Genomic DNA, 17,005 nt, shown 5'->3' on the forward strand with positions numbered 1-17,005 from the left:
TCATCGACACCAGCTGTTCCGTTAACGCTCCGCCTCCGCTTCGCTCTTATCGCCGCCTCACATATTTACCGGAAAGAAACAGTCAAGCGAGCTACGATATAAGAAAAGGCTTTAAACACACTTCCGGTTAAGTAAAACATGTCAAAATTAAATCCCTTTGCTGATTATTCATAGCCTAATTTATGACACAAGCACTCTGTACGTTAGCGGTCCCTCAACAACCCTTACAAAATAAATACATAAATAAATAAATAAAAAATCCGAACGTTCTTTTCACTTCATATCCAGGGGTGGGTCGTATCTTTAAGTGTATTTTCGTGTTTGGCCGGTCCGAAAACAACGTTTGGCTAACATTAGCTGCTACCGCGAAAATCGTAACATCAGCTAGCTAATTTACAAGCAAGGAACGGAGAACACCGAACGAAAATGTTGTATTAAACATTGAGTTTAAACGGTGGCATCGTGAAAATACTCTTAAAGACGTAACTAAGTGAAGGATAAAGAATAAACGATAAAAAAATTGACTTGACCACAAGGTAATTGGGGACGCTAAGTGTGCGTTGGTCCACAATATTTATGGCTCCGTCTATTTCCTGAAAAATTCTGTTTCAACGGTTTAATTGAACGATCTTAAAAATAATACCTCGTTAAAGTATTTAAAGTAATAGACATATTCAGAAGACTGGTGGTTACAATTACTAGATTAGGATAAACAAAATGTTTATATATTAATATTTCTACTTTCAGAAAATGTCAAACTTTTTGTCAACTTCCACGCTTTTATTTTGAAGTCAGTCTCTTTAGATTTCCTGTACGGCTGTAGTTCTTCAGCTAACTTGATTGTTCAAGTCGTTTTAAAACTCTTAAGGCCACAAACCAACAGAAAATACATTAACTCACAATCTTCAGCTGTCAAGTGACCAGAATGAATGTACATTGAATTAAATATTCGCCTTAAGCACTGAAAAGGTATAATTTAGCTCAAATAATTCAAAGTCAACCAACTTTTCAGCAGCCAATGGAGAGCTTTCTGCAGGTCAGATACGGTGTCAGATTCAACGGTTCAGTCTAAATCATTCAGGAAAATTTCCTTTTAATGAATACAAACATACATTTTCATTGTACAGATACCCACAAGGAGTGACGTGTCTTTCATTTTCAGAGCAGAACAAACACATTAGTTCCATATTTCTTAGAATGTACAGTAATGAGTCAGCAAACAGGCTTTAAGTCTACATTTCATAAGATATAATACACACACTGAAGTGTTTCTTTGAACGAGCAGCTGATGTCTGGACGTATATATCTGGGCGGTTGGCGTTGGACTGGAGGACAGATGTGTTTGTTATTGCTGGATGACGGTTAACACACACAGACATCACATGCTACGCCGCTGCTTTCTGGCTGCGCTCTATGGCCATCCTCTCCAGCCGCTCGGTGTAGAATCCGTTGAAATCCAGCCTGTGAAGTTATAAGAGCCCAGTTAGCAAATTATCATCTACAAAAATATCAAGATTATTTTTAGCCAAATTAGGTCAAACTATGTTGAATGCAGCGAGGACCACCTCTGGAAAAGAAGGCGTATCTGAGTCTGGTCTAGTCTGAATAAATGTACAAAGGCTCTGCAGCTCACTCAGGCCATAAAACCTGCATGCACACTGTGGGTTTTAGCTCTTTATAGCTCACTTGTGTTTAATGTTTATTATGTTAGCCATCATGATCATTCTGTCATCTTTTATGGTCCCTATCATCGCCTTTCAAGCTGCAGCAATTGACGTTTTTGGCCACTTGGGGGCAGCAGAACAAACTGACACACGACATATTTTCTCCTTGTAGGTTTGAACACGTTAGCAAACATGTTAGCAAACAGCTGCCTTTCTGCAGACGTGAAGCAACATTAGCTAAAAGGTGCTAACATGCTCTGTAAAGCCGGGGTTGGTGATATCGCTCCGTGGGCTCGTCGCTGTGGCCGTCGGCTGTGCTTACCTGTAGATGATGCTGATCATGCTGTGCTCGCAGTCGTTGGTGCTGTAGATGCTCAGCTTGTCCAGCAGGTCCAGCAGCAGCATGCTGAAGTTGCTGTCGAACTTGCTGATGGTGGCTTCAAAGCCGGCGTCTGACTGCAGGGCGTCCACGTACTCTGCCAAAAACTGAAGCGGCAAAGAAACACGAATTTATCACACGTTAAACCTCAAAGCTGCAGAGCCAGCTGTCAAATAGCTGATTGGTTTTGATGCAAAGTTGACATGTTCAAGCTTCATACCTTGGTGGTCAGCCTCTTCCTCTCTGCCTCCTCAGCATGCTCGCTCTGAGTGGGAGGCCCGTCCATCGTCCCTTGCTCCAGAGAGAGACGCTCTAACCTCATGCTCTGAGTGAACCGCTGCAACAAAACAAACCTCTTAGTATTTGGGATGTGCTGGTTTCAATCAAAGCAGAGCATGAGATGAAATCTAAACGAGACAGACGCCAAACGTCCGCGAGCAGAAACAGTTCTGGCTCCTTTTCAGAGAGCGCTCCTCGTCGTGTCGACACACCTGCATGCAGTTTGTGAACATGACGCAGACGGACATGAGCTTGGAGAAGATCCTGAGCAGCTCGGGGTTGGTCAGCATGCAGTCCTTCAGGCAGTTGTCCAGAAAGCTGGTGTGGTGGCAAAGCACATCATCGATGTTGGACGCCTGGAGACGGACGAGAGAGACAAGTCACATTTTCTGTGGAAGCTCTTTAGAGCAACTCACATGAGCAGCAACTACACAGTGAAACTGATCCTGCATCAGCTGCCGGCCGGCCGGCCGTGCCTCCGCTGAGCTGCTTCACTCACTGTTTTCAGGTTGTTCTCCATGACGTGCCAGGTGGGCTCCATCACCTCAAACATCATGTAGTACTGGATGTTCTGCACGAAGTTGAGCATGCGCTGTCGGAGGGCGAAGGCGGCGGCGAACCTGCGCACAGGGAGTTTGAACAGAGCGTGAGGACGCCGCGCTTGAAACAAGATGGATCCCTCCAGAGTTCTGTGTCAACTCACCACTTGGGAGAGCGTAAGGAGTACTGCTTGAAGTCTTTGTTGCTGATCCACACGTTGCAAAGGAGCCTCTCCACGTGTTTGCAGTAAAACATGTGTCTGAACAGCATCTGGTACCTCGTCAGGGCTTTCCTGGACGGAAACACACAAAACGCAGTTTAGCGTCACATCAGCAGAAGATGCGATCGTGCTAGCAGCAGCAGAACCTGTTGATGATGAGCGACAGCGGCCACTTGACGATGTAGTCGAAGGAGAAGGCCTCCAGGCCGCTGAGCGCCACGTCGGTCGGGTCCGCGTTGATGATGGCCTTCTCCTGCTTGGTCTCGATGGCGAGCACTCGCAGCAGCTGAGTGATGACATCGTGAGGCATCAGGTCGATCTGCAGGAAGAAGAGAGGAAGTTCAACACTAAGAGGTGACTCATAAATCATGAGCTCGGTCTGATGTAATGAAGGAACAGACGGATTGATCTCTCTGAGTTCTCCCTCATGAGATTCATTAACTTTCTGTGTCTGTCAGCTGTTTGATCCCACAGCGGGGAAGGACAGAAAAACATTATGTTGATTATTACTGATTCTAAAAACACTTCTGCCCGTGTCCTCGTCCACGTCCGCCCACCTTGAGGTCGTCTTTGAAGGGGTCTGTGTTGGCCGTGCTCATCCTCAGAGCCAGCTCCAGCAGAGCTTCCAGTCTGGGAGGAACGATGTCGTCCACCGGCTTCTTCAGCTCCTCCTCCGTCAGGTCCATGAAGTGCACGAAGAAATCGCCTTTGTCCATCAGGAAGTAGTGTTTGATGGATCTGATGGAAGCGACACGGGCACACGTGGGTTTAGAAATCACCACAGAGGAAGACTGACCGGTGAAGATCCACCCACCTCAGGCGTGAAACCAGCTCCTTCTCCTCCATGAGGAAGGCCAGCAGGACCTTGCTGGCGTAGTTGTAGGCCTTCTCTATCTGCTCCACGTAGGCCCTCTCCTTCAGGGTGTACAGCACCTCTTTGGCATCGGGACACGTCACGTCACGGCCGCACTCTCGCACCACGTTCAGGTATTTCCCTACACAGCCGCACAGAAGGAACGAAAGCTCACATCTCAGAAGCTCTTTTGCTGCTTGACGTCTATTTCCTGTTCTTACCTGTGCTTAATATTTTGTCTGCCATCTTCTGCAGAAAGGAGGGAATCCGGTGTTGCACGATGGTGTATCTCTGATCCCAGTATTTGTCATTGTAGTCCTCCTGGATCTTCTCCTTCTGCAGCTCGTGCTCCTCCACCATGAACTCACTGAAACAGGAGACGAGTGATGTGAAACAGAGCAGGCAGAGCGCACGCGAGCGCTTTCTTACTGAGGCTGAGCTCGACCTGTATGGATCCCTGATGATGCCCCTGTAGATCCACTTCTCCAGGATTTCAAAGTAAGGGACGCTGGCGGCTTTGGTGAGGTAGAGGCACAGCTCCTGCGCCTGGCTGTCACCGGTGTAGTTGAAGGTTCGATCGTGAAGAAGACTCAGCGTGGACCCGCCCATGCACTCCCCTTTGTCCACCGAGGACGCTGAGGAAAGAAAACAGCAGCGAGTTTCCTTTGAATGAATGAAACCGATGACGTGTCAGAAGACGACAGAAACGCTGCAGCCCACACTGACTGGATATGCCCTCTTTTTTTACTTGTGCAGGTCAGAGGTCTGCAGATGATGCTTTTCAGGAGAACCAGTACTTTTTCTTTTGATACTAAAGGTACATTTCGCTTATAAAACTTCTGTACTTCAGTATTTTTAAAGTACTCTACTCTACTCTACCCGAGTAAAGGATCTTTTTCCTCCACTGTTGAAAAACTAAAATACAACCGCTTGTGCTGAAGTTTCTTTTGTAAACCAGGATGAGAGCGCCCTCAAGTGGTTAAAACCAGCAGCCGTCCTCATTTTGAAGACATACGTAAGGTAAGTGTTGGACCAACTGACATGTTTGAATGGCTGATCTGTTGACACGTCTGTAAAGGCGACACAGCTCGGGTCTGAACTGAATGTCGGCAGTCTGATCTATGTCTGCGCCTTCACTCCTCCTCCTCTCCTGCATCTTCCTCCACACTCTTTTTTTTCTCTAAATGACACAGCAGCTGCAGGGAGGTGTGCAAACAGCAGGAAAGGTCTGTTAACTCAGACTCGTACCGATGGAGGCGAGTATCTCCATGGTCCTCATGGTGGGCTGGATGTAGAACCAGAGCTTCTGCAGGGACAGCAGGCCCTGCCGCTGGAGGTGCTCCAGCTGAGTGACCAGGATCAGGTACTCCTTCATCAGGGTCCTCATGGCCGCCGTCAGCGCATGGTTCACCTGGCCGTACTCAAAGGACGACTTCTCCTCGATGAAGCTGACGGACACAGAAGAAAGCGCCGTCTGATAACGTTGAGGCAGTCAGACACGTGTGTGAACCAATGAAAGATTTTAAAACACTCACCGTGTTATCGTGGAGTAATACGACGCAACAGGTAATATTCTGTTAACCAGCTCTTTGACGGACATGTCCAGCGTTGAGTCGATAATGAAGGAGCGGTTCTGCCTCCCCAGCACAGGCTGAGCTGTGATGTCTCGCCCGTCAACTCCGACCAGGACAAACAGCAGGTCCTCCACCAGAGCCTGTTCCTGAGCGGCCAGTGGCATCGTGCCTGCCGCAGAGAACGCCGTTAGAAGCGCTGCCGACGACCGCGGTCGCAGCTCACGCCGAGCAGACTGCATGCAGCAGAAGAGCATCTGAAAGTAGCTTACCGATGGCCACGGCTGGGTCTCCTGGAGGGGTGGGGCTGGTGATGAAGTCTCCCAGGAGGGCGGGACGGTCGTACACCCAGTTAGGAAAGACGGGGTTGGGCTGGGTGGGGTTCTTCTTGTTGTGTTTGTCCCTCAGCATCTTCCGTGTGACTTCAGCAGGCTGGAGGAGAAACACAAACAGGATAAAGTTCAAGCACCGTCAGATAGATCCCACGAATCATCACTTGTGAAACGCCCCGTCCTACAGCTGGACCTTCAGATCTGCATCTGAGGAGCAAACGCTCACCAGAGGAGCGTTGGAGCTCGCCGTCACATTGCCGAGCTTCTTTCGCAGCTCGTCCAGCTCCTGCATGGACATCTTGGAGCTGGTCTGAGGCAGACTGTAACTGGTGGTTGTGGTTGACGTCGTGTTGGCCGACGACTCCGACCTCTCTTTGGCATTCTGCTGCAGGAACTGGAGCGTCTACGAAAACATCACGACAAATCCGCGAGAGGGCGTGTGAGAGCTACAAGTTTCAACGAGGGAGTGCCTCCATCAGCTTTGTTAAACATGGAGGAAGGTTATGAGCCTGACATAAACTAACACGTCTTGGTTTTCTGGTATCTTCAAACACCTTATGAACAGGTTTAGATCTACTTACGTCACTGGCATTAGCTAATTTTTACATATTTGTGTTGCAAACTGTGAAGCATTACATCATAACATTTCAAATCTGTTCAGCCAGTAGATAAAATAAATAAATGATGTAATTAGTGGCTTGTAAAGTGTGTCTTACCTCTTTATCCTCACAGAGTTTGGAGAGCAGATAGACGAGAGGGTCGAGGTTTCGAACATTTTTGGACTTGAGCTCCTCGTACTTCCTCAAGAAGTCCTCTGGGGTTTTGGAGAACTCTGCTAATTTGACCTGAAAATGATAAAACAGCACACATTCATTTCCCCTCTATGCTGCTGTCCCACCTGATTTAAACTCTGTAACTGCTCTACTTCCTATAAAACCCACTCTGAACCTGCACTGAAGCCTTCCTCAGTGAGTCATCCTCACCTTGGCACTGTGGGCAGACACTGTAGTTGTGACGTAGGGAGTCCTGTGTTTCTGCAGCAGGTCTATGTAGCCCTCTGCTCCATCACCTCCTCGAACATGAAGCAGACTGAGCAGCTCGTTCACATCGTGGTGGATCCTGAACTCACTCATGGCTCAGGCAGCTGAAATGACAACACACTTCGGTGAGGATCACTGACAGCTGACATCACCATCAGTGGTTCTGACTCGTGCTGACAAACATCTCCCTGAGTACATGCAATAATTTCTGTCTCAAAGAGGTGATTTTAAAAGCTGCCATCTTTCCTCACGAGCTTACAGTGATGCTGTAAGTTAACGCTAATTGATGCTAGCTTGCTAACTAGCTGCACAGCCAGAGCTGGATAAAATGAACTAGCCTGTATGATGGGGATGCTAACTGCGTAGCTAGCTCATCCACAGTGAAAAATGTCACTCGTCAAACAGTTATAATAACGTAACTCACCAATCATAACCTTTATTACGGCTCTAACTCAAGGCTCAGCACTGTACCTGTCAGTCGCGTCTCGTACAATACAACAGCGAACAGCAGAGCAGGTACCGAACGCGCCCACTGAGAGTCAAATTCTTCTTCTTCTGTTACCGTAATGTATGCAGTACTGGCGCCATACTGCCCCCACAGGTTCAATATGACACTGCAACTTTATTTAATAGCGGCTACTGATAACAAAGCACGTCTACACTCGTTTCTTATACTAATACACATTTTTCCCTCAGCAAAATTTCTATATTATATATTTTCTATGCTCTTTTCAACAAAAGCAGCACAATCTAAACCTGTCTGTTATAAATCTTAATCTATTTTAAAAGATTCATTTTTTTCTAAATGAATTTATGAATCATCTCTATTCACACCAAAAATACACAGGAACTGTTTTGCTGCAGTAATGGGAGCAATGTGAAGGTTTGCTGCTTGTCTGTTTTATTTTATTGGTATCCATCTATTCATGGTGGCCCAAAGGGTGAAAATACAGCAATGGTGGACAAAACACATGAACCATTAGAAAACTCAACAACAAAAATGATGTGAAAAATATGATGGAAATATTCCCTTTATATCTGACTTTTTGAGGAGTGAACTGCGAATACAAGTTACATAAAAACAGATGAACATGCAACCCTTTAAAGATGAACTTTGCAGGAAACACATTAACAAACCATGTCATTGTGTTTCTGAAATGATAACTTTATGTCTGTTTTTTCTACACACACAAAAAAGAAAATATGTAAATATGCAAATATTGCTTTATATTGGATTCAGACTGACTTCCAAGCTAGCTGTGTTATCACAAAGTGAAGGTCAAACATCTAAATGAAGTATCATTAAGCAAAGGATAGAGCGAGGCTTTCAATGTCAAAAAACATGTTGCATATTTTATGTTTATTCCACCAAAATCTTATTTATTTTGATTTGATTTTAAAGGTTTCAGATAAAAAATAAACTTACTAAAAGCTAAAATTCCACCGTGTTTGCTTTTATTTTGAAAACCGATGACATAGCGGAAGTAAACAGTAATCACGTTACAACCCGGAAGAATTGCCTTTCTCTGATTAACGTTTGAATAGACAAGAATGAGCAGTTTATCTGGGGAAGAAACGATCAAACACGATGCTGCTAACGTCGCTCAGCCTTTCATAGTCATATTCGTGTCTTAATTTGCGGCGCTGGAGGTGGAGGCGGTCGAGTGCGAGCAGCAACGCCCTGATGCCAGCCACCCCGTCGGAGAAAAATATCCTCGCTCTGTTTACAAATCGGCCGAGAGACATTGTTTCCCCGCAGTGTGTCGTTAGCTAATCGTGCGGTTGTGTGTATTTCAGACGAAGAAAACATGGCTGAACTGCATGTTGTGGAACCGAGCGGTACTGGCACCATAGAGCAGCCCGAGCACCGCGACGTCCGGGGCTCGGTGCGCCTGGCTTCGCCCACTCTCATGGTTCCGCCGCGGAGCAGCCAGCTCAGTCCCGGCGGGGTGTCGAGCGGCAGCGGGGGGCGGTCGGTGTTCGGGTTCCCGGTGAAGAGTAACCCGAGCTCCCCGTCCGAACCGGCGGAGAAGCCGGGCTCCCGCTGGGTTCGTCTCAACGTCGGTGGGACCTACTTCATCACGACCAAGCAGACGTTGTGTAGGGACCCCAAATCTTTCCTGTTCCGGCTGTGCCAGGAGGACCCGGACCTGGACTCTGACAAGGTGAGCGCGTGGATCACAGCAGTGGGCTGTTCAGAGATCAATCAAAATCAAAGTCTGCATCTTGGTGGCCAATAATTGATCATTCGTCCCGGTTATAATGTGATTATTAGGTACTTCCTGCTCTTACAGCTGAGTCTCTGGCTGCACTCACAATCAGAACATCAGTCATGACATTTTCCAGGATTTTATAAAATTATACCAAATGCATGCAAAGTGATTGTCATATAATCTTTAAAACAAATGCATGTGCTCCACTGTTATGTAGGACTGCAGCTAATGGTCATTTTTATTATTAATTAATCTGTTTATCCAGTGTCTTTAATGTAAAATCCTAATTTTTACATTAATAAGTATCCATATCTGTAGTTAAAGTACAACATTTCCCTCTGAAATGTGGTGAAAGAGACGAATAAAGTAGCATAAAATAAAATAGATGTTTTAAAAAAGCTTGTTTTCACTGTCACCTTAAATGTGTGAAATGTTTTATCCGTTTGTCCATAATAATGTGTTTTGGAGCGTTGCTCAGTTAAAGCTCTGTGATATATGTTTGAAATCGTTATCATGATATTTGTTTAATATTTCTGTCCTTTAAAGGAAATAACTATTCTCCGTTGTTACGCTGAGCCACAACCTATTTTCATAACTTGCTCATCTGTCCATTATTTTCTTGACATCCGTTTATTGTTTGTTCTATAAATTATCCAAAATTTGTGGACATGGGGTATCGCAGCCCAAGGTTATGTCTTGGACACACTTCTTTTGTGGAGTCCAAAATCCAAAGATCGTCATTTAAAAACAGTCCACTGACTCTCTGGTTGCTGTTATTATGAGAAAATCGCTTTAATTTCCCTTCAGACAAAGAAAAGCAGCAAACACTCACAGAGAAGCTGAGTCGAGGTAATATTTGGCACCGTTAAACGGTTTCGATATGGATAAATTTCGGATATAAAGGCCTTGAAGTTGGTCATGACTGAGCTGCAGTTTGAATTCATGCATTAAACTTCACCCCCGTCCTGGAAGCTGTGATGATCCACGGCTCATATGAAGTCCTTTTCTCTAAATTACGACATATTTTCAATTTGAAAACATTGATCCAGAATCGTCTATGAGAGGCTAAAAGTATTAATCTGCTCCATGTGTGTTTTAATGGTGACACACTCATGTTTCTCCTTTCCATCATTGTTTTTTCTGGACTCTATCCGACTTCTCTCTCACTCTGCCTGCAGGACGAGACCGGAGCCTACCTGATCGACAGGGACCCCACGTACTTCGGCCCCATCCTGAATTACCTGCGGCACGGAAAACTGATCATGGATAAAAATCTGGCGGAGGAAGGTAAAACGTTTGGATCCCTGCTGTTAGAGTAACGACCACGTTACTGCGCCTGGAGACCAAACATCTGTTTTTTTCATGCCAGGTGTTCTGGAGGAAGCCGAGTTCTACAACATCGCGTCCCTGGTGAGGCTGGTGAAGGAGAGGATACGGGACAACGAGAACCGGACGTCTCAGGTACAGAGAGCGCAGAGCGGGCCGGCGAGAGCAGGTCAGAGGGCCCAGAGTCGACTCAGCCTGCTCTCCAGACCGTCCTGCAGCTCAAATGACCAAGAGGAGCTTTTTATTAGTGTCTGTGTGCAGAGCGGTGATGGCTTGTCTCTCGTCGTGTCCCTCAGGGCCCCGTGAAGCACGTGTATCGAGTACTACAGTGCCAAGAGGAGGAGCTCACGCAGATGGTCTCCACCATGTCGGATGGCTGGAAGTTTGAGCAGGTGCACCAAACACACCTTTTTTATCTCTTGTCATATTTTAGTTTATGCTTTAGACTCCAGGCTCAGGCTAAGCCTTCCCGTCCTTCCTCTTTCTTCCTCAGCTCATCAGCATTGGCTCCTCTTATAACTACGGCAACGAGGACCAGGCGGAGTTTCTATGTGTAGTTTCCCGGGAACTCAACAACTCCACCAACGGCATCGTCATCGAGCCCACCGAGAAGGCCAAGGTGAGCGAGCTGCTGATCAGGAGTCACTTTCTGAGAGTCCGTAAATCAATTCCATCAATCAGTCAAAGCGGAGATTTTCTCCAGTGAAAAGACCAAAACCAGCGTGAACAGATAGAACTAACAGTTGCTGTGTGTGTATGTGTATCACTGTTATTTATCCTAAAGGGGTCAAACAGCAAAAAAACACTGAACTAGAATGTGTATTAATCCACCGCTGAAAGTAGTCCCTGACCAAAGCGACGTTTCCTCCTGTTTGAGCAGCGTTTGGTCAAAGCTGCCATGAGCAGACGTTTCAGGAAGTTGGGAGACTTTTTTATTTAATGTTTTCTAATGAAATCGTGTTTTTGTGAGCTGACTTTCCTTTCCTCCGTCTCTCCTCACAGATCCTTCAGGAGCGAGGCTCGCGGATGTGAGGGGACCCGGATCCTGAGCTAAATAACACTTAATCAACAAAAACAAAACAATAACTCCAGTTCTGTCATCAAGATCCATGAGTTTACCCCCCGCCACCTCCCTGCCATCCCCGCCGCCATCCTCCTCCTCATCATCATCAGCCCCCTTCCCTCCTCCTCTGGTGTGCCTTTCCACAGCGGGGGCTCCCCGGCGCCCCCCTCCTCCAGCGCTGCAGCTCGACCCTGACTTGTCTTCTCGTTTCTTCTCCTCCGTCGCAGGCGGTGGAGCTCGTCAGGGGGAGTTTAAAAGGGAATACAAGAGAGCGCTTCTCGTCATAGCAGCTTCTTGATGGTCAGTGTCACTGCAGGCTACGGTGCTGATTGTTGTTAGTGTCAGTGGACGGACGCCTCGCACAGAGCTGCTCCACACCATTATCATCATCTTCATCGTTCTCATCATCGCTGTTAGGACAGGATACTCCTTCTTTGGCTCTGTCGACTTCGCAGAAATCTCCTCAGGACTCTCAAAGGACATAAAGGAATGAACACAACTTCACTGACTGAGCCTCCTCACCCCAATCCGCTGATGGAGCGAGCGCCGCCACCGCCCGCCGCCTCCCTCTGTGCGCCTCCGGGACTCCTCAGCAGCGGCACCGCAAACCGAGGCGGGGGACGAGACGGAGCGGCTGCAGGCGGCGTGACGCTGAGCCCGATCGCTCTGCTCGAGCCCGCCCGGCGCCGCTTTTCCTCGACAAACGCTCACCTTACAGACGCCCTGCCTCAGCTCGCTGCTGCGGTGTCCCGCCCCCTCTGTTTCCTGTTTGCAGGCTCGATCTGGTTTGTCCTCCCAGGGAGAAATTTGGGGATATTTCCGCGCAAAAGAAAACAAATGACTCAAAAAGACTAAACTCCACCTGTGTACAATTTGTCAAGGCATGTGAGGAATCTATATGAATCTCTATAGGCTACATGATGAAATTATATGAAAAGTTGAATGCAAATGGTGTAATTATTGATTTCTGTATCATAGTTGTCATATATTTACATATTGTGCGGGGTGAGTCTATTTAAAGGTAGAGAGAATATCACTTTTCGTAACCAGTTTTCCTGAAGGTTTCCCGCCCGGTGACGTGGACGCGACTTCGTGTATGCGGTGCCTCTCTGCTTTCTGTCCACGACTGAAGAATCACCCGTTTTTCAGCTGCACGTTTTCTGTAGTGTTCCTCAAAGATCTCATCGATGCGTTTTCTCTTAGATATCCTACTTTGATCTCTTGCATATCTTAAAATTGTAATTAGGGATAAGGAAAACTACTGTCCTTGCCATTTGTCCAGACGAGCGTGGCGTGGCGGGATCGGACTGCGGCCAGTTTGTATGCTGCCTCAAAAACCCTTACGCACCGCCCCCCGCCCCCCCGGCCTTGTGCTGCTCTCATGCCATCGTTCACTCCCTTTGCAGCTGCCTCTGTTGCCAACTTTACTCCCACGTGAGTGTCTCGTCTTACATTCTGCAGCACTTGTAGCAACTGTGGCACAAGCTGAAATGTACTCCTCACGCTTAGAGCCCTGAGATACCTGAGCCTCCGTTTCACACCGTGAGTGAACCTGGGAAATGTCTTCAGAGGGACGCCTTTAGTCCACTTCACGGGACCTTTGTCCTGCAGTTTGGCACCAGCTTGGCTGACGTATGTTTCTCTTGAAATGTACTGGACGTTAAGTTGCCGTGTGATCGCGCTGCTTTTAAGACTTGAAGCAACATTCAGACGACGTGGAAACGATCGATGAACCAGCCTGGTTCTGGTGAAGATGTTTCCTCAGGCTCTGGGAAAACGTGACATTTTATAGACTAAACTGTTCATCTGTCAACTGAGAATGCAGATTGACTGATAATTAATATCATCGTTAGAAGTCCCCAGCAGTTATCAAACTATATTTGTCAGTCAATTGATAGTTGGAATAGTCTGTAAAATGTCAGAAAAACGGGAAATGCATGTTCCTTGAATCCAGCGTGGCGTCTTCAGATGGCGTCTTTGCTTCAGAGCCAACAGTCAAAAACCCCAAAATCTTCAACAATTCGATTGATCGACTGATTGTTCTTCACTCTGCTGTTGTCAGATGAGAACTGGATGTTAACGCAGCTTTGTTACATGAGCAACTTAATGCAAAGTTTGAGCCATACTTACACATATCAGATGGAGGATTGGAGCGCTTCGTCGTCGCCCATCGTGCAGACTGAACTCACTTTGTAATCACCGTCCCCAGAAGCCGAGGGGCGTCCGCTCTCTATCGCTGGCATTGATCACTTTGATACACCCGTCTTTGTATAAAAGCATATTTGATGCAGTTATGTTATATCAAGCATGAACAAAAGAATGCGTTTAACCAGAAAAAAAACAAAGTGTACCTTTGCTGTTGTCATGCTCCCTGATCGTGTTCAGTCGGCCTCAGAGCTCAAACTTTGATGTGACTTCTTCTTTGTTTTTTCTTTTTTTCCTCTCGACTGTGTGTTGTGCAGTTTTATTCTGCTAATCTGAGTCGTGAGCAGACGGTGTGCTGCTAGAAACGCCCAAACGTCTCAATGAGGAGCACTTTTCCTCCCTCGTTGTTTTCTGGGCCTTTGCAAAGCACCTTGGGTGTTGTTTCCCTTCGTCTGTGTCCGGTGTTGTGCCTTTGACCTGTGTTGTGCACAGTTGTTCTCCCCTCTTATCATGAGGTGCCTCTCATACCTTAAAAAAGCCAGGAGGCACCTACCTGAGGTATAATGTATAATGCGGTCTTTAGCTTGTTTTCTATTGTTAGTGTTTCAGTGAGAGGCAAGCCAAACAAATCCATCGTCCCCGCGTTATTTTATTTATTTTACGATGCTAACCGACAAACTGAAAACGACTACCAGCTGCTTTCTTTGTGCCATTGCTTTTGAGCTAAGTCCACCTACGATCCCTTGCACACCTGGAGGTTCAAAGCTGTGTCCGAGCCTGCTGTTGGGGGGGGGGGGGGGGCAGGGACGACCAGTGTGAGCAGGCCCCTGCCGTCAAACTCCAGCAGTGCACTTGTTGTCGGAAAGCGATTTGACTATAAACTCGACATCATTCGGCTTCTTTTTTCTTGAGTTGCATGCTGAAGCCATCTTTAACCAATCCATTTGTAGATGTGTGTAATCAACCTTTGAAGCACTTACTGTACCTGTCACCTTTGTGAACCCGGTGTTATCTTGGTTGGACAGTTCAGCGGTTCCCAAACGGAGGGTTAGCATGCTAACACATGCTAACATGTTAAACTAAGATGGTGAACATTGTAAACATTGTACTCACTACAACATCAGCTCGTTAGCATTGTCACTGCGAGCATGTTAGCGTGTTGGTGTTAGCATTAGCTCAAAGCCTGACAGGTGGCTGTCCGTTGTTCTGGTGTCCCGACCAAAAGACGCCACCAGTGTCTTCTGATTGGCTGACATCTGTTGCTTTTCTCTTGTTTCAGTTTAAATAAGACAAAGAAACTCGGTTGAGCTGGTCACATCTGGACAAGCAGCCGCTTCATCTTAAGGGGTCACGAGCCAAAACGTTTGGGAACCGCTGACCTCGCTGAACTTTGCCGTGTGATTATCTGAACGTTTGAATCAAGCACCCTTTTTCTTTTTAAACCAAACAAACAAAAAAAGAACGTCTGACCCTTACTTTTTACTTTGACTTGCACTAGTTAGTCTACAAATAATGTGCAATTTTAACAAATCTGCAAAAAATATATCTGTTGTTTGGGCACGTGAAAACACGAGAGCATGCATCGTTCTAGAGATTATGATGTTGTGTACTGGATTTTGTCTGACCTCTGTGTTAGTGCAAAGTGTCTGTGATGCATGGTGGGGGGAGCAGAGGGACGGCATGGCTCTGTGGTTTGTAGGTGTAGCGTTCTTGTGTGGAACAGTTGGTCTACAACCAGACATATTCTCCACCACACGTTCTGTTTCTTTGCTGTTTTTGTATCTTTGTCACGTCAGTTTAACTTAACAGTAGATGAAGATTAGCTAGCTTCGAATGCAAATTAATCAACCAATCAGACTGCAGCCCCCCCCCCAACCTTGGTTTCTATAGCATTTACGCCACCCGCAGGTCAACACACAAAAGACAGGTTTTTTAATCCATGATCATTTTGCCAGTTAATCTGTAAACACCTGCATGCGTTTGTGAACATGCACACTTGTACACTCATTTAGACGTATTGGAAAATGTCACCTATTAACACTTTGTGTTCATTTATCAACAGTATTGATGTCAAATGTGAATATTGTCAATGGAGACTGTGGAGGAATGTTTGGAAGCTGACAAAACATTTTTTTGTCTGATTGTTTGTTCACTTTTATTTATTTTATATTTTTTGAATTTTGTCTACCGATGTTGTTTCTTTACATGTAACACTTTTAACAAAAACCCCGTCTGGTTTTTAATCATAAAATGTGTCTGTGTTTTAAACTGTGGCTCACTGACCGTTTGTTCTCCCATCAACCACTGAAAGATTTAGTGTCATCAGAAGTTTTAGCTCAACATTATTAAAAATGCAGTCAAATTATTACCAGTGATTAAAAGAAAAAGCAGCAAATCTTCACTTTTGTGAAGCCGGAACCATTTTTACATGAAAAAAAACAAACACTTGAATTATTTGCAAAGTAGCTGCAAACTGAGTTTCTGTAAACTGACTGATTTACTGTTTCAGCTGTAATTTAAATCAAAACATGTATTTTTAAACTCTTTGCATGCAGCTCCCATGATCCCACACTACTTCATGACATCATCACACTGCGACATTGTTTGGATGGAGGGGCCCCCGGCAGCAGACGTCACACACTGAGTGCTTAAATCTGCTGCTGTTCAATTATCAGCTCAGAGTTTCGGCGTCATTCCTCCCACCTCACATACGACCTGCTCTTCATTTACCTGGATCTCTCTCGTCATTACCACCGCATAAAAAGTGACACGCAGGCACGAGCAGTGATGTCACAGTGCCTTCGAGTACACCTGTACATCACTGCAGCAGGTTAGACAAGTTCAGCCACTGGAGGTCAGCAAAAACAAGACAGACAGCTACTCTTTGGGTGAAAGAGGCTGAATCACAGTGGGAAAATGCTCTGTTACAAGTAAACCTCCTGCATGCAGAATGTAATGAAGTAAAAGTACTCATGCAAATATGAACATTATGCAAAATGATCCTTTTCATCAGGAGAAAGTTTCTCTTACTATAAATAGGGATATGAAATTCTGAGGTTTTATTGTAGATAAATGTTATAGATGATTATTTGTTTTAGATATTAAATCTGATTCATATTTTGGATTAGGTCTAATAATCTGAATCTGTAAAGTACATTCCTGACTCATGCGGAATAAAAAGTACAGTATGTCCCTCTGAAATGTAGTAGAGTAGAAGTACAAAGTAAAGTACCTCTGCATGAGGCTACAGCCCCTTTAGCTGCCTCTCCTGCAGCTCATATACCACAGTGTGTCCACCATTACGGCTCATAATACAGGCTCTCGGACCCTCCAGCACCTTTCGGCCGCCTGTGTGTGCTGTCTTAGGGCTGGGGCCTTCA

The 17,005-nt window shown here is 46.0% G+C and overlaps 2 protein-coding genes across 4 annotated transcripts; one reads left to right on the top strand and one right to left on the bottom strand.

Annotated features, from left to right (window-relative positions):
- Nucleotides 1-756: 756 nt before the first annotated feature.
- tubgcp2 (tubulin gamma complex component 2) lies at nucleotides 757-7,455 on the bottom strand. Of its 3 annotated transcripts, XR_011603476.1 has the most exons (19): nucleotides 7,303-7,435; nucleotides 6,822-6,982; nucleotides 6,555-6,683; nucleotides 6,065-6,241; nucleotides 5,779-5,938; nucleotides 5,471-5,678; nucleotides 5,184-5,383; nucleotides 4,381-4,570; nucleotides 4,157-4,302; nucleotides 3,897-4,077; nucleotides 3,640-3,820; nucleotides 3,229-3,401; nucleotides 3,026-3,154; nucleotides 2,822-2,942; nucleotides 2,535-2,678; nucleotides 2,264-2,380; nucleotides 1,987-2,150; nucleotides 1,017-1,461; nucleotides 765-953 (listed from the first exon to the last, which is right to left on the bottom strand). XR_011603476.1 is itself a non-coding variant. In XM_070990727.1 (18 exons), exons 2-18 carry the CDS (start codon nucleotides 6,969-6,971, stop codon nucleotides 1,386-1,388), a joined length of 2,646 nt encoding a protein of 881 aa, XP_070846828.1. In that variant the 5' UTR covers nucleotides 6,972-6,982; nucleotides 7,350-7,455; the 3' UTR covers nucleotides 757-1,385. The 3 variants fall into 3 exon arrangements, 2 of the variants coding, with proteins under 2 accessions (XP_070846828.1, XP_070846829.1); XM_070990727.1 differs by having other exon boundaries at nucleotides 757-1,461; nucleotides 7,350-7,455; XM_070990728.1 differs by having other exon boundaries at nucleotides 765-1,461; nucleotides 7,303-7,412.
- Nucleotides 7,456-8,361: 906 nt separating this feature from the next.
- Nucleotides 8,362-15,898, top strand: kctd2 (potassium channel tetramerization domain containing 2). Its single transcript, XM_070990561.1, has 6 exons — nucleotides 8,362-9,043; nucleotides 10,270-10,378; nucleotides 10,461-10,552; nucleotides 10,714-10,809; nucleotides 10,911-11,036; nucleotides 11,420-15,898. The coding sequence occupies exons 1-6, from the start codon at nucleotides 8,687-8,689 to the stop codon at nucleotides 11,447-11,449; spliced, it is 810 nt and encodes a 269-aa protein (XP_070846662.1). The 5' UTR covers nucleotides 8,362-8,686; the 3' UTR covers nucleotides 11,450-15,898.
- Nucleotides 15,899-17,005: the final 1,107 nt, after the last annotated feature.

This window comes from Chaetodon trifascialis, chromosome 21, assembly GCF_039877785.1.
Source record: "Chaetodon trifascialis isolate fChaTrf1 chromosome 21, fChaTrf1.hap1, whole genome shotgun sequence".
Lineage (NCBI taxonomy): Eukaryota > Metazoa > Chordata > Actinopteri > Chaetodontiformes > Chaetodontidae > Chaetodon > Chaetodon trifascialis.